Genomic DNA, 24135 nt, shown 5'->3' with positions numbered 1-24135 from the left:
CGCTATATTTAATTTTTTTAAATCGCTGGACAATTTAATATTGGGATTAAAATAAAAAGCGACTTCGAACGCCCTCAACGCCTACACCATGACGGATCGCAAGAACAGGACGAAACAAAGTGTAAGTCGTATATTTTACATATAATCTTGCTTCTTGGGATGGCTTTAATCTAATTTTACGTTGCGAAAAAGTGATTTGGGCCCCATACGAACTGGCAGTGTTTTTCCTGCCGATACGGAGTTCAAATTCACCGCAACCGCAACGTTCCAATCGATCGCATTTCAGAAGCAAGATTAAAATGCCCATTTTTTTGTGGAAAATCATGTCATAAGCCGTCTAAATTGCCTATATTTTGTGTTATTCTCTCTCCATGATCATTATTTTTAAACTATATATTCACAACAGTCTGAGTCACATGTATTGTGCAAAAAACAATAGTTTTGAGGATGTTTCTGGATTAATTTATGGGAATTAAACATTAAATTCCTTCCATCTGGCATATAAATTCATGACAGTAAGATTTAAAAATCATGTTATATTGTGAATTCCTGTGTGAATGGGTTTAGTTTGTTACTTGGATACAGGCTATTTTTTTTAAATCATCCTTTTCTTAAGAAATGGAATCTACAGGACATTCTTAATGGGAAAGTAGTGGGCAGAAAGGCATGTCATGTGTGGTTTGATGAGCAAAAACTTGTAGTTTACAATGCCAAAATTGAAAAGTTGAGGAAAAACAAGGTGCACAGAGTTGCTTATTGGTTACATTCTGAGGAGTATGATGATGCTGCTGATTATGTAGGTATGTTGCAAAGCCTACCTGAAGCGTCGTTGAAGATCTGCTGCTGAGGGTGTGCGCGATTTTGGCGCCGTTTAGAGGGGGCGGGTTTAAAACGCGATTTTCTCTAAGCTGTTCCAATCGAAAATGTTCAGCCTAGTTAATTATTAACGAAAAATCGCTGGAAGACCCCGTCGCAAAAGCTATTATTAGGTTTAAAGGCCTTGAATAATAGTTATAGTAGTTTAAAAATCAATCTCTAAACCCGCGACCGGCAGCAATCGCAGGGTCTCATAAAGCAAATAGCAGAAGTTAGGTTGTATATTTTTACATTAAAAAGGGCCTCTAAAGATCCCTTTATACAAAGTTTAATATTGCGAGTAGCTCAATTTGGGCCCATTATATCGCGCAGTATTTTTCTCGGCGTTTGGGGCACAAATCTACCGCAATGTGAACGTTCTAAACCAGCGCGTTCACAGGAACCCACTGGAAAGCTGATTTAAATGGGCATTTATTTACAGCAATTAAACATTAAATTCCTTCCATTTGGCCTATAAATTAATGTAAATGAGATTTAAAAATCATGTTTTATTGTGAATTATTTGTGAATATTATTTGGACATTTAGGCTATTTAAAAATGTTAATCATTTATTAAGAAATGGATAGATGTTTAGATCTAGTAATTGAAGTCTGAAATTAGCTACAATTAGGTAACTAACTAATTATATGCTTTAATTTCAGGTCATCCAAGTAAGATTATTTTATATTTGTTTCAGAATGCTTCAATCTATGATAACTGAAAATTTCATTCAGTTCTCTTAATTTTTAAGAAAGTTATGGGCTTTTGACTGTTCACGATCACAGCTTTTTTGTTATGTCCATAGAAAATCAATAGGGAACAAGATGCTCATTTCCCAGTATGAAAATGGCCATAACTTTTTAAATACTTGAGATATGAAAGTGAATTAGGTGTCAAATTAAACTTATTTTTATGCTTTATCTGATGGGATAAATTACAGACTTGATTTTTTAAATCTCAAAATTTTGTAACATTGCTAGATTATGATATGCCAATGTACCAGCTAGCAACTGATCTTCTCCATAAAGACTTGGTCTATTGCTAGAAATTGGAATTTATTTACCTATCTGTTACTGACTTACAGCATATTATGCAATAATATTAAAGTTCTGATCTTGAGAATATCACATTTTTGAATTTTCATGGCAGTCTGGATGTTTATTACTATTTCCGTCACAACGGTCAATTTTGTAATTAGCTACAATTAGTTAATTACTAATTATATGCTTTAATTTCAGGTCATCTAAGTAAGATGTTTTATATTTGTTTCAGAATGCTTCAATCGATAATAACTGAAAATGTCATTCAGTTCTCTTAATTTTTAAGAAAGTTATGACCTTTTGACTGTCCTCGATCACAGCTTTTGTGTTGTCAATGAAAATGCAATAGGGAACAAGATGCTTATTTCCGAGTATGGAAATGGCCATAACTTTTTTAATACTGAAGATATGAAAGTGAATTAGGTGTCAAATTAAACTTCTTTTTATGCTTTATCTGATGGTATAAATTGCATACTTGATTTTTAAAATCTCAAAATTTTGTAACATTGCTAAATTACGTATCCAGTTAGCTGGCACTCCCTGGGTCCCATATCGATCTAACCTTCCAGAACAGCTTACAAGGCGGAACCTAATCAGAAGTCGGGGAAAAAGAGGAGCAAAGTCAAATGTGGGTCACGTGAAGGCAGACACGGGTGAAATTATTATGGGCAACAAAGAAATGGCAGAAGAGTTGAATAGGTACTTCGGATCTGTCTTCACTAAGGAAGACACAAACAATCTCCCAGATGTACTGGAGGACAGAGGCTCTAAGGGAGTAGAGGAACTGAAAGAAATTTTCATTAGGCGAGAAATAGTATTGGGTAGGCTAATGGGATTGAAGGATGATAAATCCCCTGGGCCTGATGGTCTGCATCCCAGGGTCCTCAGGGAGGTAGCTCTAGAAATAGTGGACGCATTGGTGATCATTTTCAAATGTTCAATAGATTCCGGATCAGTTCCTGTGGATTGGAGGATAGCTAATGTTATCCCACTTTTCAAGAAAGGAGCGAGAGAGAAAACAGGGAATTACAAACCAGTTAGCCTGACTTCGGTGGCGGGAAAGATGCTGGAGTCAATTATTAAAGAGGTAATAATGGGGCAATTGGATTGCAGTAAAAGGATTAGTCCAGGTCAACATGGATTTATGAAAGGGAAATCATGCTTGACTAATCTTCTGGGATTTTTTTTAGGATGTGACAAGTAAAATGGATGAAGGGGTGCCAGTGGATGTAGTGTATCTAGACTTTCAGAAAGCCTTTGATAAGGTCCCGCACAGGAGACTGGTGACTAAAATTAGAGCACATGGTATTGGTGATGACATAGATAGAAAATTGGTTGACAGACAGGAAGCAAAGGGTAGGATTGAACGGGTCCTTTTCAGAATGGCAGGCAGGGGCGAGTGGAGTGTCGCAAGGCTCGGTGTTGGGGCCGCAACTGTTTACCATATATATTAATGATTTGGAAGAGGGAATAAGGTGCAACACTACCAAGTTTGCAGATGACACAAAGTTGGGTGGCAGTGTGAACTGTGAAGAGGATGTTAGGAGGTTGCAGGGTGACCTGGACAGGTTGAGTGGGCAGAGGCGTGGCAGATGTATAGGGCTCTGGTGAGACCACAACTGGAGTATTGTGCACAGTCTTGGTCTCCTAATTTGAGGAAGGACATCTTTGTGATTGAAGCAGTGCAGTGTAGGTTCACGAGATTGATCCCTGGGATGGCGGGACTGTCATATGAGGAAAGATTGAAAAGACTAGGTTTGTATTCACTGGAGTTTAGAAGGATGAGGGGGATCTTATAGAAACATATAAAATTATAAAAGGGCTGGATAAGTTAGATGCAGGAAAAATGTTCCCAATGTTGGGCGAGTCCAGAACCAGGGGCCACAGTCTTAGAATAAAGGGGAGATCATTTAAGACAGAGGTGAGAAAAAACTTTTTCACCCAGAGTTGTGAATTTATGGAATTCCCTGCCGCAGAGGGCAGTGGAGGCCAAGTCACTGGATGGATTTAAGAGAGAGTTAGATAGAGCTCTAGGGGCTAGTGGAGTCAAGGGATATGGGGAGAAGGCAGGCACGGGTTATTGATAGGGGACGATCAGCCATGATCACAATTAATGTGCTGGCTCGAAGGGCCGAATGGCCTCCTCCTGCTATTTTCTATTTTCTATATTTCTAAGTCCACGTGAAGTACATCAATGGCCCTGCCCTTGTCAACTTCTTGGTTACTTATTCAAAACATTCAATAACATTTGAGAAATATAATGTCGCATAAATAAACCTGTGCTGACCATCGTTAATTAATCTGTTTTTCCAAATGCATGCACATCTTATTTCTTAGATTCCTTTCTGGTAGCTTTTTGAGAAAACTAACTTCCTGGTCCACAAATTTTTTACTTTGCAGCACTTCTGAAATGAGGCACAAGATCAGCCACCCTCCAGTCTTTAGTTTAGTTTAGAGATACAGCGCGGAAACAGGCCCTTCAGCTCACCGGGTCCTTGCCGACCAGCGATCCCCACATATTAACACCATCCTACACCCACTAGGGACAATTTTTACATTGACCAAGGCAATTAACCTACAAACCTGTACGTCTTTGGAGTGTGAGAGCAAATCTAAGATCTCGGAGAAAACCCATGCAAGTCACGGGGAGAAGGTACAAACTCTGTACAGACAGTACCCGTAGTTGGGATCGAACCCGGGTCTTTGGCGCTGCTTATGCTGTAAGGCAGCAACTCTACGGTAATTCATATATCTCAGTCATGACTCCTGCAAATTTTGTATCTTGCTTTTCAGTGATCTTGGATATATATGATCAGGCCCAGGAGATAAATCTTCCTATGTTTTAGGAATTCATCTACTAGACAATGGAGATGACTTGAGGACAGCCTGTCGACTAAAATAAGACATCTCCATTAACTTTCACAAGTTCCCAGATCTTCATGTCTTTCTCCGCGGTGAATACAGGTAAAATATGTATTGAGGACCCTGCCCATCTCCTGCAGCACTACACATGGATGACCACTTTGGTTTCTATTCCCTCTACTCTCTCTCCGGAGCCCTATTCTCTCTCCGGTTACCCCTTTTCCTTAATATTCTTAAAATCTCTTTGGATCCTCCTTAATCTGAAAGGATCTAAAGGAGGATAAGTTACCTGGACTTGGTGGACTATACCCCAGGCTTCTGAAAGATATTGCTGTAAAGATTGTGGATTCTGGTTCGGCACTTGAACGCCCAGGAGGGGAAAAGACTGCAAAAAGTTGTAAACACTGCCCAGGCCATCACCGGCTCTGGCCTCCCCACCATCGAAGGGATCTATCGTAGATGATGCCTCAAAAAGGCAGTCAATATCATCAAAGACCCACACCATCCTGGCCACACACTCATCTCACCACTGCCTTCGGGAAAAGGTACTGGGGCCTGAGAACTGTAACGTCCAGGTTCAGCTTCTTCCTTACAGCCATCAGGCTATTAAACACAACAACGAATAAGCTATGAACTACAATAGACTATTATTATTATTGCACTGTTATTGTTTGTTCTTTTTTCCCCCCCGTGAGTTTTTGCTATATTATTTATTATGATTACATATTCTGTTGTGCTGCAAGTAAAAATGTCATTGTTCTATCTGGGACATATGACAATAAAACACTCATGACTTGAATAGTTCCAGGCAACTGGAAAATCAAGAATGTGACTCCACTGTTTAGGAAGGGAGCAAGGCAAAAGGAAGGTAATTATAGGCCAGTTAGTCTGACTTCAGTAGTGGGTAAAATTTTAGAGTCCATTATTAAGGATGAGGTTTCAGAGTACTTAGAAGCGCATGATAAAATAGGCCAAAGTTAGCTGCCTATACTTAACCCATGTCTCCTCCTTTCTCCTAACCAGAGCCTACCTGCTTTGTCCTTCACTCTAGCAGGAACATGTTTACCGTGACCTTTCATTGTTATATATTTTTTAAAGTATTCCACTTTCCGGACAATCCTTTCCTCAAAAACAATCTACTCTGATCAGGTAGACAAAAATGCTGGAGAAACTCAGCGGGTGAAGCAGCATCTATGGAGCGAAGGAAATAGGCAACTTTTCGGCTCGAAACGTTGCCTATTTCCTTCGCTCCATAGATGCTGCCTCACCCGCTGAGTTTCTCCAGCATTTTTGTCTACCTTTGATTTTCCAGCATCTGCAGTTCCTCCTTAAACAACTACTCTGATCAGGTGTTTGTCTAATACCATAATTGTTGCCCTTGTCCCAACTTAGAACTTTGACAAATTCACTCCTTATGACAAATGACTGACTGCAGCTTCCACCAATACAAGTTTTCAAAAATATATAGCGAACTGGAAACCATTCATATAAAAATACATAATTTCACATACTTATTGGCAATATAATTGATTTTGGCTAGTTAAAATCTTGCCACTGTCAAAGCCATTAATAGCCTTCTGTCCAAGTAAATATCACAACACCCATTAACAGCAGCTGTAGTCCACTTACCCAGTCGGAAACATACTGTAGTACATAGAAACATAGGCGCAGTAGTCCATTCGGCCCTTTGAGCCAGCACCTCCATTCAATATCATGGCTGATCATCTAAAATCAGCAACTCGTTCCTGCTTTTTCCCCCATATCCCTTGATTCCTTTAGCTCCAAGAGCTAAATCTAACTCTCTTTTGAAAACATCCACTGAATTGGCATCCACTGCCTTCTGAAGCAGAGAATTCCACAGATTCACAACTTTCTGGGTGAAAAAATGTTTCCTCATCTCGGTCCTAAATGGCCTACCCCTTACTCTTAAACTGTGACCCCTGGTTCTGGACTCCCCCAACATGGGGAACATTTTTCCTGCATTTAGCCTGTCCAATCCTTTAAGAATTTTATATGTTTCCAAAAGATTACCTCTCATCCTTCTAAATTCCAGTGAATACAAGCCCAGTCGACCCATTCTTCCATCATATGTCAGTCCCCCCATCCCGGGAATTATCCAGGTGAACCTATGCTGCACTCACTCCCTCAATAGCAATAATGTCCTTCCTCAAATTAGGAGACCAAAATTGCACACAATACTCTAGGTGCGGTCTCACCAGGGCCCTGCACAACTGCAGTTGGACCTCCTTGCTCCTAAACTCAATCCTCTCACAATGAAGGCCAATATGCCATTAACTTTCTTCACTGCCTGCTGTACCTGCGTGCTTACTTTCAATGAGTGATGTACAAGTACACCCAGGTCTCGTTGCACCTACCCATTTCCTAATCTGACACCATTCTGATAATAATCTGCCTTCCTGTTCTTGCCACCAAAGTTGATAACCTCACATTTATCCACATCTGCCATGCATCTGCCTACTCACCCAACCTATCCAAGTCACCGTGCAGCCTCATAGCATCCTCATCACAGCTCACACTACCACCCAGCTTTGTGTCATCCGCAAACTTAGAGATGTCACGTTTAATTCCCTCGCCAAAATCGTTAATATATATTGTAAATAACTGGAGTCCCAACCCCGAGCCTTGCGGCATCCAACTGGACACTGCCTGCCATTCGGAAAAGGATCCGTTAATTCTTACTCTTTGCTTCATGCCTGCCAACCAGTTCTCTATCCATGTCAATAACCTACCCCCAATACTATAGGCTCTAATTTTGCACACTAATCTCTTGTGTGGGATCTTGACCAGAAAGTTGAAGACAAATTCCATGACAGAGACTCAAGAACAAAACATTCGGCTGACACTATTTCTATATTGTCATTCCCATATCCAGAAATATCCCCTAAAATTACTCAACCGTGTTATAAAATTTTGAGTTTTTAAACATCAAGATTAAAGTATATTCAGGAACTCATTTATATGATAATTAAACAGTTCACCCAAGAACAGATGAACAGATTTGTTCATTTTCTTGTAGTTAAAGCCCAGTGTACTTTCTTGATTATTTTCCTCTCTATCAACACAACATCAATATTCAGTTGCACGTCCAACTTCTAGCTCAAACATCACTTTGCACAAATTAGAAGCAATTTTCATTCTCTAAATATATGCTTGCAGTGTGCATGAATGAATGATAAATGAAGTAAATCAGATCTTCAATGGTAATTAAACAAAACATACTTGGACAGAAAGCAATCTACTTTCTTTGGAGGGTAACGGCACAACCTCACTGTATTAATAACAATCCTTTACAAAGATGACAAAAAAATGCCGTTTTCTAATGCAACCAGGTTGAGTAGCAATTCAACTCATTTGAATGGTCTGGCATAAATATATTAATGCACTTCAAGTCTTTAAACTGGGCTTAATGAAACTTGAAAGAGGGACACCAACATGCAAATTCCTTCGTCTCCATGTCTCAAATCATGTAATACTCCTTTTGATTAGGTTTTGTTATTCCCTTTTCAGTTTCTCTTGCGTGGCTTTTCAGGATGAATTTACTTGTATTACATCCACAGATTAATCTTTATTCATAAAAAACTTTAGCCAAGTTAATTTATGAAGTGAAAACAATTCCTCTCAGAATTCAACATCTCTTATGTGTTTATTTTGTAGAACTTTGCAAGAGTACTAGATCTTCCAGATGGCAGAAGAAATTGTTGATGTCCAAATTCACTTGCATCTTGTCCCCAAGAAACAAGCAAGCATTCTATATAGTATTTGGTCTAGGAAAGGATTCCTTCAAACCATGGATCAAGTCTTCAATTACTTTTTAATATTTAGTGCTAAAGAATAAAGAGGATATTTCCAAAATTCTCTCCAAGGTAATTATGTTATATATGATTAAGTACAGCAGTTTCAATTCTTTAATTAACAAAGGGGTAGTGCAAACTATGTTTTTCTTCAAAACAAATGTAGTCCTCGTGTCCAATGGCTTCCTATTGTGATCATCATGGATATCAAATCAAAACCTAATTTTCCGCCCCAAAATTTACACTAACAGATCATAAATTCAAAACTGTTGTGTTCTCCAATGCTGATGGAAAGATGGGTGACAATTTAGTTCCCAGATTAAAACAAACCAAACATTTTATTACTGCTTTAATTTTGGTTCACTAGCCTCAATATTCACAACAGAAAAGCACAAATACTGAACTTCTTTCTACAACTTCAAATCTGGCCTGCTGTTTAATTGACAGTCAAGCATTGCATAGTCAGGAAACTATATTTAAGAGCAAAGCTAATCAGAAAACTATTTAAACATATGCACTTCAACCCGATTCCCTCAACCTTACTCTGACAGAACTGGCCGACTACCTAGATGAGGGGTCTTAGCTCAAACGCAGCTCCCTCCGCTGATGTTGCGTGGCCCGCTGAGTTCTTTCAGCAGCTTTCCATTTTCTGCGACACATTCCAGTATCTGCAATCTCTTGTGTCCTTATCTGACCCCAAGCTGTCATTAACTGCACTCCTTCTTTGGGGACTATCAGCATGTTTATCCCACATTCAGTAATAAAGGAAAATAAATCTATGTTTGGAAGATGAAGCTACCATTTCACCCTTGTCACAAACCTCCAATCCGCAGCAACATGACTCCATCCCTATCCCTGGCGTCTGTTTGAAATTCAAAAGTGTTTGTAACTTTGTTGACTCTTGATCACATGCCAGCACTGACATCTTCCAACTTTATAACCCCACCCAACTCCATTCCTGCATTAGCTACTACTGAAATACCAGCATTTTTCTGAATTACCTCTCAACTTAATTAGGTAAACACTCACATTGCTCAATTTATTTAGTCTAACCACAAATTCTGCGGTCAGATAAATATACTGTACCGTTCCGTTTATTCTCTGTGGAAAGGGATGGGGATGGGAAGATGTGACTGGTGGTGGGATCTGAACAATGAAAGCAAGAAGGGTCTCGACCCAAAGCGTCGCCCATTCCTTCTCAAGAGATGCTGCCTCACCCACTGAGTTACTCCAGCATTTTGTGTCTACGCATCATAACATTGTCTTTACCATTCTATCTACTTGTGTTGCCACTTTCAGGAGCTATGGACTTGTACCCCAAGATCCAACTGTACATCAATGTTGTTTAGGATCTTGTATTAACTGTATACTTCCCTTTGACATTTGACTTCCCAATGTGCAACACCTCAATTGCTTGGATCTGCATCTGCCATTGCTCTGTCCATTTCTCCATTGACCATTTCTATGATCTGCATAGGTCACGGTGGCGCAGCGGTAGAGTTGTGGCCTTACAGCGAATTCAGCGCCGGAGACCCGGGTTCAATCCTGACTACATGAGCTGTCTGTACGGAGTTTGAACATTCTCCCCGTGACCTGCGTGGGTTTCTCCGAGATCTTCAGTTTCCTTCCACACTCCAGACGTACAGGTTTGTAGGTTAATTGGCTTGGTAATTGTAAAAATTGTCCCGAGTGGGTGTAGGATGGTGTTAATGTGTGGGGGTCACTGGTCGGCGCGGACCCGGTGGGCTGAAGAGCCTGATTCCACGCTGTATCTCTAAACTAAACTACATCCTGCTGTATACTTTAAATGCTCTCCTCACAGTTGGCAACACACACAAGTCTGCAACCTTACTAACCAACCAATGTGCATTTATTATTAAGTCATTTTTATATATCACAAACAACAGAGGTCCCAACACAGATTCCTTCAGAACTCCACTGGTCATGGATCTCCAGACATTTCTGAATCCAAACAATCAAGTTACCATGGATCACATCTATCTTAATCCAATGGATCAGCCGACTGAGATGGACTTTATCAAATGCCATGCCAATATCCATGTAAACAACATCCACTGCCCTACCCTCAGCAATTACCTTTGTACCTCCTAAAAAATCTGAACAAAGTCCATAAGACATGACCTGTCATGGATAAAGCCATTGCTGATTGTCCCTAATAATCCCATACTTTGCTAAATGCAAGCAAAAAAAATCATATCATGGAGTCTGGTTCTCAAACCAAAAAGTCACCAATCCATTCACTCACCAAAATTATGCCTCACCCAATGAGTTACTCCAGCATAGAAACATAGAAAAATAGATGTAGGCGTAGGCCATTCGGCCCTTCAAGCCAGCACCATCATTCAATATGATCATGACTGATCATCGAAAATCAGTACCCCGTTCCTGCTTTTTCCCCATATCCTGGATTCCTTTAGCCCTAAGAGTTAAATCTAACACTCTCTTGAAAACATTGATCACATTATACACATAAGCACTTTGTGTTTTGCTCAAGATTCTAACATCATTAGTCAGAGTCTATTTCAGTGCCCTATTAAGCAACAGCCTACACTAAGATCCCCAGTCTAAGGTACTCATATTACAAACCTCAATGACATCTACACTTCTATAACCCTACACTCAATAATCACTCTCGCACTGGTAGCCACGACTGTAGCTCCCCCAAACTCTGGAACTCTTTCCCTAAACTTCACCACTGTTCATGCCTAATGGTTGAATATGTAATGTTGTTTATTAACACTCGCGAGGAGCCCGAGATTTATACTATACGAAATGGACCATTTAAGGCCAATGTGTTGTAAATACATAGCGTATCAGAATGAAATACATTTTAACGGAGTACGTGAAGACAACTAAGGTGTATCAAAATAAGTGGCAATGTTTAGACAACTCAATGGCAGTCTGACATGGTGCATCGAAATGCCGTGAACTTTTAAAATAAAAGAATGACAATGTAAAGAAGACCAAAATTAAGTACAATTTTGTAACAAAATGAGTGTGGAGGGAGCCGCCGCTGCAGCAGATTAAAACACCCAGCAGTGTGTATGGATACAGGAAGGCACCGCCTCCAGCCGCGTGTGATGTAGGGCTGCTGAGCAGACTCCAGACTCGGCGAGTCCACTGCGGCCGGGCAGCTGGCGGGTAGAGTTGTGTGAACGTCCTGCAGCAGCGGTGCCCTTGCGCCGGTGTCCGGGCCGGGCCGGGCTAGGCTGGGCTGGGCTGGGCCGAGCCGGGCCGAGCCGCCTCACCTTTCTTGAGCTCCCGGTGCCACACCAGCACTATGGTCTTGGAGTGCTTGCGGTGGTGGATCAGCCAGAGCGACAGAGTTTGCACGCTCTGTTGCGAGTTGCTCAGCTCCGACAGTTTCTTTTCCAGGGCGGACTCGGAAAAGGCGGACATGCTCCCCGACGGACGCGGGGGTTGTCTCCTCCAGCCGCCCCACGCCCCCAAACACAAAGATTCAGCGCCAGCAACCCGCACCGGCCAAGATGGCGGCGGCGGCGGCCCCACTGACGCTCCCGGCGCCGGCCAGACGTCAGCGCGCTCCCGGTGCCGGCCTGACGTCAGCGCGCTCCCGGTGCCGGCCAGACGTCAGCGCGTTCCCGGCGCCGGCCTGACGTCAGCGCGCTCCCGGTGCCGGCCTGACGTCAGCGCGCTCTCGCCGTCGGCTAGACAACGGCCGACGCTGCCGCCGACCGTGACATAGTAACATAGTAACCAGTCTGAAGAAGGGTTTCGGCCCGAAACGTCGCATATTTCCTTCGCTCCATAGATGCTGCTGCACCCGCTGAGTTCCTCCAGCTATTTTGTGTACATTAAAAAAGTTATGGCCATTTTCATACTCGGAAATTGGCATCTTGCTTTTCCATTGACTTAACACAAAAGCTGTGATCGAGAACATTTAAAGGCCGATAACTTTCTTAAAATTTAAGAGAACTGAAATAAATGTTCAGTTATTATAGATTGAAGCATTCTGAAACAAATATGAAACAATCTTACTTAGATGACTTGAAATTAAAGCATATAATTAGTTAGTTACCTAATTGTAGCTAATTACAAAATTCAATTACCAGATCTAAACATCTATCCATTTCTTAAGAATAGATTAACATTTTTAAATAGCCTAAGTGTCCAAATAACATTCACACAAGAATTCAGAATATAACATAATTTTTGAATCTCATTGTCATGGGTTTATAAGCCAAATGGAAGGAATTTAATGTTTAATACCTGTAAATTAATGGCCATTTAAATCAGCTTGCGAGTGGGATTTTCTGGAACGGGACCATTTAGAACGTTGAGGTTGCGGTGAATTTATACCCCCATATCGGCAGCAAATACACTGCCGGTTCTTCGGGGGGAAAAATCACCATTTCGCAACTTAAAATGTGAATTAAATACATCTTAAGAAACACTTTTATACATAAAAATAAACTACTTTCTTTTACCTGGTCCTCCATAAAATCTGTCCCAGTTGTCGGCATTGACGGCTTCAGAAGCTGCTTTTAAAATAATTCCAGCGATTAACTTGTCGGGTGAATTGTTTTTAAAAACACACAGAACGGCCGTAGGAACGATTCTTTAGCAAAATCTTGCACTCCAACAAATATAATTCAGGACCAGGTCAGGAAAAAACCCCGTTTTAACCCCGCCCCCCCCCCCCCCCCGCTGGTGCTGGTTTAAACTAGGGGGGTTGCACGTAAGGTCATCGGGGCAAAAGGCGTGATGCACGGAGCAGCGCCATCCATGTGGAGGACATGGCGGCCTCGGTATACACTGTTAACACACGAAACACGTAATTTATTTCCTGTTAAAAAACGCCGAAATGATCATTTTTTGCGCTGTAAATAATTGTGGGTGCTGCCATTGAAAGCGGGAAGGAATCATGTTTAAACTGGTTTTATCTCATGGTGTAGCGTCTTTTACAATCCGCGACTAATAGCCGCATTCATTGTCATGTCCAGAGAGACAGCGCCATCTCGATAAGCCTTCGCTAAATAAAACAAACTCAGTTAGAACAATTTGATTGCAATATTGTGGGGTTATTTATTTGGGTGACTGAGCGCTCAGAACCAAATGCTCTAGTATCTTTGCTCTGAACCCAAGCCCCAAGGTGTAAGCGGCCGAAGGAGCACATCCCTCGAGACAGCCCCCACTCTCCCCCCCCCCAGGATCAGCATTGTCCGGCCACGGCTGCCCTCCGCCCCGTCTCCCTCTGTGGGCTGCACTGTCAGGGGCTGTGGGTCGGCAGCGCCCACACATGGGGCCAGATGGAGCGGGGCCAGGTGAGGTGGGGCCGGGTGGAGCGGGGCCAGGTGAGGTGGGGCCGGGTGAAGCGGGGCCGGGTGAAGTGGGGCCGGGTGGAGCGGGGCCGGGTGAGGTGGGGCCGCGGCTCTGGGCAACGTCAGCTGCAGCAAAGTTGGGGACGGTCTGCTCCGTCCGCCCACCCAGAGTCACTGCACCGACACCCCGACCTCTTCCTTCCCCCCCAACCTCACCCCGACCCCCTCCTCCCCCCCCCTACCCCCAGCCGCGGGGATAGATGGCCCGGGGTCCGCGAGTGGTTGTTGGGCCAGAAGAAGGGCCCGCTGTGCTGGCAGCCAGAGTAAATGCTTACCTGCAGTTCATCGCGTGTACTCCAGTTGGTGTTGCGTTGCAACAGTACGGGTCACGGGTCGTGACCTTGACTGCGTGCAACCTCCGTATAGACACAAAAGGTTGGAGTAACTCAGCGGGACAGGCAGCATCTCTGGAGAGAAGGAATGGGTGACGTTTCAGGTTGAGACCCTTAGTCTTGACCCAACACGTCACCTATTCCTTCTCTCCAGACTGAGATGCTGCCTGTCCCGCTGAATTAATCCAGCTTTTTGTGTCTATCTGCACAAAGATTGAATGTGTTATGAACTGGTTGGATAAAATCACAGCATACCATCATGCAAAGGGCACTAGATGGAGATGGATTTCTGGCTGTGTTCAAATTTGATGATGATGTCAAGTTACAAGTTATAGTAGAATTAGGTCATTCGGCCCATTGAGTCTATTCCACCATTCAATCATGGCTGATCTCTGCCTCCTAATCCCATTTCCTGCCTTCTCCCCATAACCCTTGACTCCCATTCTAATCAACTATTTTGTCTATCTCTGCCTTGAAAATATCCACTGACTTGGACTCCACAGCCCTATGTGGCAATGAGTTCAACAGATGAATTACCCTCTGGCTAAAGAGGTTCCCCCTCACCTCCTTTCTAAAAGAGCACCCTTTAATTCTGATGCTATGACCTCTGATTCTATACTCTCCCATCAGTGGAAACATACTTTCCACATCCACTCTATGCCTTTAATTATTCTGTAAGTTTCAATGAGGTCCCCCTCAACCTTCTAAACTCCAGCGAGTGTTGTCAAATGCTCATCACATGCTAACTCACTCATTCCTGGAATCATTCTTGTAAACCTCCTCCGGACCCCCACCAGAGCCAGCCCATCCTTCCTCAGATATAGGGCTCAAATTAGAGCATATTGTGCCTAAATGTCCGTTGTCTCTCCAGCTTAATGAAGCAAAAAGCTTCAGTGGGTTAGAAATTGGACAGGTATAGTGGTTGATGAAGCGCCCTGCATTTCTCTTGGAGTCATTACATGGTCTTGAGATGGATATAATTCACACTACAATATGGGGAGCATCTGTTCTGTCACCATGAGAAGTTCAAAGGGGGTCCCAGAGATATATTTCCCTGTGCTAACTATAGCAACACCCCTGCTATTTGGATTTGAGTATAGGAGCAGGGAGGTTCTACTGCAGTTGTACAGGGTCTTGGTGAGACCACACCTGGAGTATTGCGTACAGTTTTGGTCTCCTAATCTGAGGAAAGACATTCTTGCCATAGAGGGAGTACAGAGAAGGTTCACCAGACTGATTCCTGGGATGTCAGGACTTTCATATGAAGAAAGACTGGATAGACTCGGTTTGTACCCGCTAGAATTTAGAAGATTGAGGGGGGATCTTATAGAAACGTACAAAATTCTTAAGGGGTTGGACAGGCTAGATGCAGGAAGATTGTTCCCGATGTTGGGGAAGTCCAGAACAAGGGGTCACAGTTTAAGGATAAAGGGGAAATCTTTTAGGACCGAGATGAGGAAAACTTTTTTCACACAGAGAGTGGTGAATCTGTGGAATTCTCTCCCGCAGAAGGTAGTTGAGGCCAGTTCATTGGCTATATTTAAGAGGGAGTTAGATGTGGCCCTTGTGGCTAAAGGGATCAGGGGGTATGGAGAGAAGGCAGGTACAGGATACTGAGTTGGATGATCAGCCATGATCATATTGAATGGCCTACTCCTGCACCTATTTTCTATGTTTCTATGTTTCTATTACCATAGTCAGATTCAGTAACAGAGTCATATAGCACAGCAACAGGCCCTTCGGCCCAGCTTGCCCATGCCTACCAAGGTGCCCATCTACACTAGTCCATCTGCCCACATTTGGCCCATATGCCTCTAAACCTTTCCTGTCCATGTACCTGTCTTTTAAATGTTGTCATAGTTGTAGTGGCCATTTGGCCATTTTGTGTGCCATTAATTATGGCATTTGTCTTTAAACTTTAGACTGCATGTAATTATGTGGGAGGGATTTATTACATAGTCAAGGGCGTGTTTGGTGCTGGGTTTCTTGCGCAGAAGCCTAGTTTTTAGTTTAGTTTTGGAGTTACATGGGGAAGGTATACCCTTCGACCATGTGAAGTGTAACCGAGACACGAGGAGTTTTCTAACGTTTAAAGCGATATGCTGGAGTTTGAACAAGATTAAAGTGTACGAGTCGGAGAAGAAGGTTGGATGTATATCTTATTGTTTTTCTTCAACAATAAATCAAAAGTCCGTGTTATGAAGATTTATCTGTGAAGAAGCTCTGAAGGTCTCATGGAGAGCTCACATGCGTATTACGACATTCTCCTATAACCATGTAGTCTCCTAAGTGGCTAGAGGGAGTAATCTCTTGAACGATATAAAAATCTGCCGCTACATAAAGTCGAAGGATACCCCTGACAGGAGGTGAGAGCCAGTCCCAGAGAGTGGGACAGAAGACTTGGGTAGGATCTCGAAAGAGGTTTTCGCCAGAAGACCGGTTCCAGCTTCCAGAGGAACTGAAGACAATAGATCTCGGCCAGAGATGGCCTGGAGGTTTAATGACAGTGACACGACTTATCTGAAGATTGAAGACATTATCACAAAATCGTGAGTGGATATCGACCCATTCCTTTTGAATAAAAGCCGAAAAGCTTAAATTTTGAACTAGTATACCTTGAATTTTAAAGCTGGGAAGCTTTTTGCAGAAAGCTAGTGCTGTTGGCTTGGAAGATAGCCAATAAAGTTTTTTTCCATGTGCCTAGAGAAATCCAGATGTCTGACCTTGGATTGTTTTGAAGTCAAGATAAGAGTCATTCCTTTTGAACTAATGTCATTATTACTTCGTAGATGTTGAGGGATGTTGTCTGGAAATCCAATTTGTTATTGTTCCTAAGAAAAGATGTTTACGCAAAATTGAAGAAGACTTTGTTCGTCCAATTTAAAGACTTGGCAATCTGCCAAGACCTGTTTAAATCCATGGTTGGAATAGATACATCAAAGGAACCACAAGGTGGCGAGGTCAAGCTCAGTCAAGGCCAAGCTGCCTACCTGAAAGAAACTAAGAAGGAGGAAAACTCGATATGGGAACAAGTTAAAGTGTCAATTGAAAGCTACAGAAAACTCATGTATCGAGAAGAAGCAGATAATACCCAAGCTACCTATCTGAAAGAAACTGAGAGAGAGAGAGAAACAAGTTATGGAAACAGGTTACCAAATCAATTGAGAAACAGAAGAAACTAATGGAATCAGTTAAGAACGCGATCAAAGTAGAATCTGATCTGGGCCAACTATGCAATCTCTGCCAAGAGGTTGGAAAGAAACAAAATGTGCTGCTGTGTTCACAGCCGCCTCGGGTAGAACGCGAAAGACACACCCAGTGGTGGGAAGCAAGGGTGGAGATATTCAATGGTTGAGGCAAAGGAGTGGTTATCTGAAATTATACCACAACTTACGCGCATAACAGCTGGAAGTGCGATGCAACAAGGTGCTGGATTGGAAGATGAGATTACACCACAAGATAATATCTCGAACGTATCTAAACGAAGATCAGGACATAAAATTGGTTCTATAGCTAGTTCGGTATCAAGTGTTTCTGCTCGATTGGGAGTTGAAGCTCTCAATAGAAGTGGATGCCTTGAAGAAGAAACATGATATTGAACAAGAAAAACGGATAAGACAACTAGAAGAACGGGTAAAGGAGCAGATCAGGCGATGAAAAGAACAGCTGAAACTAGACACGAAGATGGTGGTGGTCAAATCAAAGAAGGAGATATTGGAAAGTGAGGGTTCAAGATGCAGCTCTAGAGCATCGAAGTCGATGAACTCTAGACCAAGAGAAAAAACTGCTCCAACTGAGTTAGCAGTTGGATCAATTCCACAATCAAGGTCCACTGGATTTCACAGCTTTGAACACCCATTGGGACAGAAGAACATGGGTAAAACTTCATCTCAGCAAATGGGTGCTAGATCGAAACAAACTACTTATGGAGCCACTGGAGAGGCTCGGGACAAACCAACAGCTGAGTCCACTTTTCCGAGGCTTGATGCACAGGCTCCAGCAAGCCCGTATGAGTCACAGAGGCCTGCCTATCTTCCATTGGTGCCAAGCCAAGGTTATCAGGATGGATTATTGGCATTGGTGAATAGGCGAGCTGAATTCAACCAGATCATAGCTCGACAAAATACCTCTCTCACTCTACCACCAGCAGAAATTCCTACATATGATGGAGATCCTTTGCAGTATGAAGCTTTTGTAAAGGCATTAGAAGAAGTATTAGAAAGGAAAATTACGGATGAAAAGGAGCGCTTACGATTTCTGGTGAAATACACAAGCAGAGATGTTCAGGTACTTGTAGAAAGTTGTCAAAATGAGCCTGGCAGACAAGGCTATAAAGAGGCAAGAAGGTTACTTAAAGAACGTTTTGGTAATGAACAGAGGATTGCTAACGCATACATGGAGAAGGCCCATGCTTGGAAAGAAATCAAGCCAGAAGATGGGGAGGCATTGAGTGATTATGCAATATTTCTTTGAGGTTGTTGCAGCTCGATGAAAAATCTCGTCCACATGGAGGAAATGAATCTTGCAAGTAATACTAGAGTCATCATTAGTAAGCTGCCCAGAAGACTGAGAGAAAGGTGGAGAGATGAAGCAGGCAGAATATTGGATGAGAGGAAGCAAGTAGCCAGGCTACCAGACCTGGTGAATTTCTTGGACAAGGAAGTACAGTACATGTTAGAGCCACACCACGGGATTATAGAAGATCATAAACCAATTGCAACTAACAAAGTTTCTACCTTTACCAAAACTGAAGAAAGATCAGAATCTAAGAAAAGTCACCTATCTGGACCTATCTGCCGCCTTCGATACAGTGGACCATGGAATTTTAATTTCCCGATTACAGCACCAAGTGGGCATTTGTGGCAGTGCCCTGGGATGGTTCAGGTCCTATCTGGCAGACAGAACCATGCGTGTAAGCCTTGCTGGCTTTGAATCCTCCTCCACTCCCTTGGTATATGGGGTTCCACAGGGCTCAATTTTAGGGCCCCTGCTCTTCTCTTTATACCTACTTCCTCTGGGCTCAATTTTAAGAAGGCATGGCATCTCCTTTCACTTTTATGCAGATGATAGCCAGTTATATATGCCACTCAGGAAAGAAGACGACTATTCTCTAAAATCACTTCTGTCTTGTCTTGAGGACATTAAGTCCTGGATGGCCTTAAACTTTCTGGGACTTAATGAAGAGAAGACAGAGGTGATTTTGTTTGGCCCCAATGGCTGCCGTGAACCTCCCTTTGTTGACTTGGGTCCACTGGCATTGTCTGTAAAGCCAACCGTCTTGAACCTGGGTTTTAGGATGGACGGTGATTTTAAACTAGATAAACAAATAGGCGCGGTGGTTAAGTCCAGCTTCTTTCACCTAAGGAAGCTGGCAAAGGTGAAGCCCATTCTCGAGCGGGAGCATATTGAAACAGTAATCCATGCCTTTATTACATCTAGGCTGGATTACTGTAACGCACTCTACTCTGGAGTCGCACGAGCTTCATTGGCTCGTCTCCAGCTTGTTCAAAATGCTGCCGCTCGCCTTTTGACTGGAACTCGAAAGAGGGAGCACATTACGCCAATTTTGGCCTCCCTTCACTGGCTCCCAGTGCATTTTCGAGTTCATTTCAAAATTCTTTTATTTGTTTTTAAATCGTTGAATGGGCTCGCCCCGCCTTACCTCTCTGAGCTGCTCCACCTATATGCTCCTGCCCGGTGCCTCAGGTCAGCTGATCAGCTGCTCCTTGAGGTACCAAGGTCTAAGCGGAAGCTCAGAGGGGATAGAGCCTTTTCTGTTGCTGCTCCGGCACTCTGGAACACCTTGCCGCTGCACATCAGACAGGCCCCCTCACTGTCCATCTTCAAATCCTCCCCAAAAACACATTTTTATTCTTTGGCTTTCGACACTGGCTGAGGCATTGCTCCTGTTTTTAGTGCTTTTAATGTCTTTTAATTTTTAGTGTGTTTTTTATAGTCCTTCGTTTTACGGTTTTTAATGGTTTTTAATTGTTTGTAATAGCTTTTTGTTCATGAGTTCTCATGTACAGCACTTTGTGGCAACTGCAGTTGCTTAAAGTGCTTTATAAATAAAGTTATTATTATTATTATTTTGCTACCACTATAATACCTGTGGAAACGACAGACGGAATGAAAGGAGATGTATCTACTAGCAAGCAAATAGGATTTTGTTTGTTATGTGATGTAGTTGATCACAAGATGTAGTTGAAGATTCAAGAAGAAAGAATATGAAGAAATGGTGGATTTCTTGAAAGAGAAGGGAATCTGTTTTGGATGTTTGAAAAAAGGACACATGGTGAGAGACTGTAGGAGTCGTATAATTTGTTATAAGTGCAAGCAATATCATCCTGAAGCACTACACTGTAAATAAGCCACCAGAGCAAATGGAAGAGGAGGAACCGGAACAAATAGAAGAAAAGCTACCAGAGCAAATAGAGGAGAAGGAGCCGAAGCAAATGGAACAGAAGGAGAAGCCAACCACTAGTGATGCTGTCACCTGGCCTCAACTAACTGCTCATATTGGGGCTGGGGTTGAAGCCTGTATCTTTTCTATCTTACCAGTACAGGTAAGGATTGACAAAACAAATACAGTGTTGCAAACGTATGCATTTTTGGATCATGGATGTTCGACTACCTTTTGCACAGAAAACCTGGTGAGAAGGCTGAACATCACAGAAGAGACTAAGATTTGATTGCGTACCATGAATAAAGATAAAGAGAGCATGAGTGATTATATTACAAGCATGGAGATATCCAATTTGGATTAAGATAATTTTATACCAATATCTGAAGTGTTTACACATGAAACCATGTCTGCTGGTCATCAAAATATAACCAGACATGAAGACTTGAAACAATGGCCTTACCTGAAAGATGTCAAAATATCTAAAATAAATTCTAGTGTTGACCTCCCTATCGGAACAAATGTTTTGAAAGCATTGGAACCTATACAGATTGTGAGGAGCCAAGGTGATGGACCGTATGCTGCGAAAACCCGACTTGGTTGGGTTATCTATGGCTCCTTGAGAAGGAATAATGAAAATGGGAGTCAGAAGAACTACCCTGCCATTACTGTTAATCAAATATCTACTGATAAATTAGATGATGAAGCAATACAATCATGACTTCAATGAAAGTACCAATAAGGAATCTGAAGAAATGTCCATAGAAGAGTTAAAGTTTGTGGATATTATGAACTACTCAGTAAAGATTGATGGACATTATTGTCTGGACTTACCTTTCAAACAAGAATATGTTAATCTGCCGAATAATCGTCGTATGGCAGAGCTTTGGAGGATCCCAGAATTTGAAACGCAAGTTTGCCGAGAATACTAAATTTCATGAAGTAATATTCTCTTTGAGGAATTATTTCTACAAGGATGATTGCGTAAAATCCATGTCTACTGAGCAGGAAGCAATTCAAATGGTAAAACATCTGACTTCCCTTTGCAATAAGGGAGGATTCAAGCGTATCAGCGACAATTGTGAAAGCATTCCACTAGATGATAGTGCCAAAGAAACCAGAGGGTTGGATTTGGACAAAGACAATTTGCCAATGGAAAGAGCATTGGCAGTTACTAATGTTGCACAATATGTTAATGAAATGAAATATGTTCCCGATGTTGGGGAAGTCCAGAACAAGGGGTCACAGTTTAAGGATAAAGGGGAAATCTTTTAGGACTGAGATGAGAAAAACATTTTTTACACAGAGAATGGTGAATCTCTGGAATTCTCTGCCACAGAATGTAGTTGAGGCCAGTTCATTGGCTATATTTAAGAGGGAGTTAGATGTGGCCCTTGTGGCTAAAGGGATCAGGGGGTATGGAGAGAAAGCAGGTACAGGATACTGAGTTGGATGATCAGCCATGATCATATTCAATGGCAGTGCAGGCTCGAAGGGCCGAATAGCCTACTCCTGCACCTATTTTCTATGTTACATGTTTCTATGTTAACACAAAAGAAAATCCTGCGGATGAAGTTTCTAGAGAACTGACAGCGAACCGCTTCTTTAGCGATAAGAGATGGATCAATAAACTAAAGTCTCTCTGTAAGTCAGACAGAGAATGGCCAAAGCTTGAGCTGGGATTTGAAATCTCTGCTAATGATCCTGAAATTAAATCAAACCTAACGGTGAACGTTATTGCCAAAAATCCTGTTATTCTCTCGTAGGATTTTCACACTTCAACATTATTGTTACAACACATCCATGAGTTGATCGGACATGTAGTAAGTAGTTTCATGCTATCAAAATTTTGGACTTTTATGTTTTGGACGATATACTGGATTTCATGCTTTGGTGTGCACGGTACGGCTTCAAACTAAAAACAGTGTTTTAATAAGACCAATAATAAGTTATGCTTGCTTCTAGAAAGCGAAGGAGAAGATGGAAGAGTCGATGAAGAATTCTGATTGCGGATATATAGTGCATGCTATTTTTTGCTTTTGATATATGTTAAGCCTTCATGGCTACTTTTTTGATGTTTATTAATAATTCCCTCGTTATATACTCGGAACAATTCGGGGCCGGTATGAAGTGGCCATTTGGCTTATTTTGTATGTCGTTAATTATGGCATTTGTCTTTACATTTTAGACTGCCTGTAATTATGTGGGTGGGATTTATTCCGTGGTCAAGGGCGTGTTTGGTGCCGGGTTTCTTGCGCAGAAGTCTAGATTTTAGTTTAGTTTTGGAGTTACTTGGGGAAGGTATACCCTTCGACCATGTGAAATGTAACCGAGACACGAGGAGTTTTCTAACGTTTAAAGCGATATGCCGGAGTTTGAACAAGATTAAAGTGTACGAGTCAGAGAAGAAGGTCGGATGCATATCTTATTGTTTTTCTTCAACAATAAAGAAACTATTAATCAATAGACTGTTATGAAGATTTATCTGTGAAGAAGCTCTGAAGGTCTCATGGAGAGCTCACATATGTATTACGACATTCTCCTATAACCATGTAGTCTCCTAAGTGGCTAGAGGGAGTAATCTCTTGAACGATATAAAAATCTGCCGCTACAATAGTTTCTGCCTCAACTACCTCCTCAAATATCATCAAGAGAGTCAAGAGTGTTTTATTGTCATATGTCCCAGATAGAACAATTAAATTCTTACTTGCAGCAGCAGAACATAATATGTAAGCACAGTACACTGTTAATATAATAAATGAGAAAAAAAGGTTATATACACAAGCACACATACACGTAAAAAACAATCAGTAACAGTGCAATAATAACAATAATAGTCTATGTAGCTCAGACCTTATTTGAGGTTGTAGTGTTTAATAGCCTAATGGCTGTAGGGAAGAAGCTGTTCCTAAACCTGGATGTTACTGTTTTCAGGCTCCTGTACCTTCTTCCCGATGGCAAGGGTTAAATGAGTGTGTGGCCAGGGTGGTGGGGGTTTCTCATGATGCTGGCTGCCTTTTTGAGGCAGCAATTCCAGTAAATCCCTTTGATGGTGAGGAGGTCAGAGCCCATGATGGATTGGGCAGTGCTCACAACTTTGTGCAGTCTTCACTCCTGTGCATTCAAGTTGTCGAACCAGGCCTTGATGCAACCAGTCAATATGCTCTCTACTGTACAACTGTAGGAGTTCAAGATAATCCTCTCTGACACACCAAGTCCCTATAATCTTCTCAGGAAGTAGAGGCATTGATGTGCTTTCTTTATAATTGCATCAGTGTGCTGGATCCAGGAAAGATCTTCAGAAATATGCACACCCAGGAATTTGAAGCTTTTGCCTCTCTCTCTACCATCTCATTCCATATACCCACTTGCCGCACAGATTCCCATTAAATCTTTCCCCTCTCACTTTAAACCTATGTCCTCTGCTTTTCGTTTTCTCTACTCTGGGTAAAAGACTATCTACCCTA

At 42.1% G+C, this 24135-nt stretch overlaps 1 protein-coding gene across 5 annotated transcripts in view; it reads right to left on the bottom strand.

Moving 5' to 3' along the window:
• The window catches only part of LOC116991015 (regulation of nuclear pre-mRNA domain-containing protein 1A-like), a 70018-nt gene extending 57902 nt beyond the window's left edge, over positions 1-12116 (bottom strand). For 3 of the 5 annotated variants that reach the window (XR_004416685.1, XM_033049298.1, XM_033049317.1), the window contains exon 1: positions 11840-12115. Coding sequence is in view for 4 of the 5 variants with exons in the window: in XM_033049298.1 (XP_032905189.1) it covers positions 11840-11990 (151 nt within the window). In the remaining variant the exon portion in view is untranslated. Of the gene's footprint in view, positions 1-11839 lie in introns of all 5 variants that reach the window. The other 2 variants (XM_033049288.1, XM_033049307.1) reach the window with 1 other exon arrangement.
• Between the last annotated feature and the right edge of the window lie 12019 nt (positions 12117-24135).

This window comes from Amblyraja radiata, chromosome 2, assembly GCF_010909765.2.
Source record: "Amblyraja radiata isolate CabotCenter1 chromosome 2, sAmbRad1.1.pri, whole genome shotgun sequence".
Classification (NCBI taxonomy): Eukaryota; Metazoa; Chordata; class Chondrichthyes; order Rajiformes; family Rajidae; genus Amblyraja; species Amblyraja radiata.
This window is presented reverse-complemented; position numbering and strand designations above follow the sequence as displayed.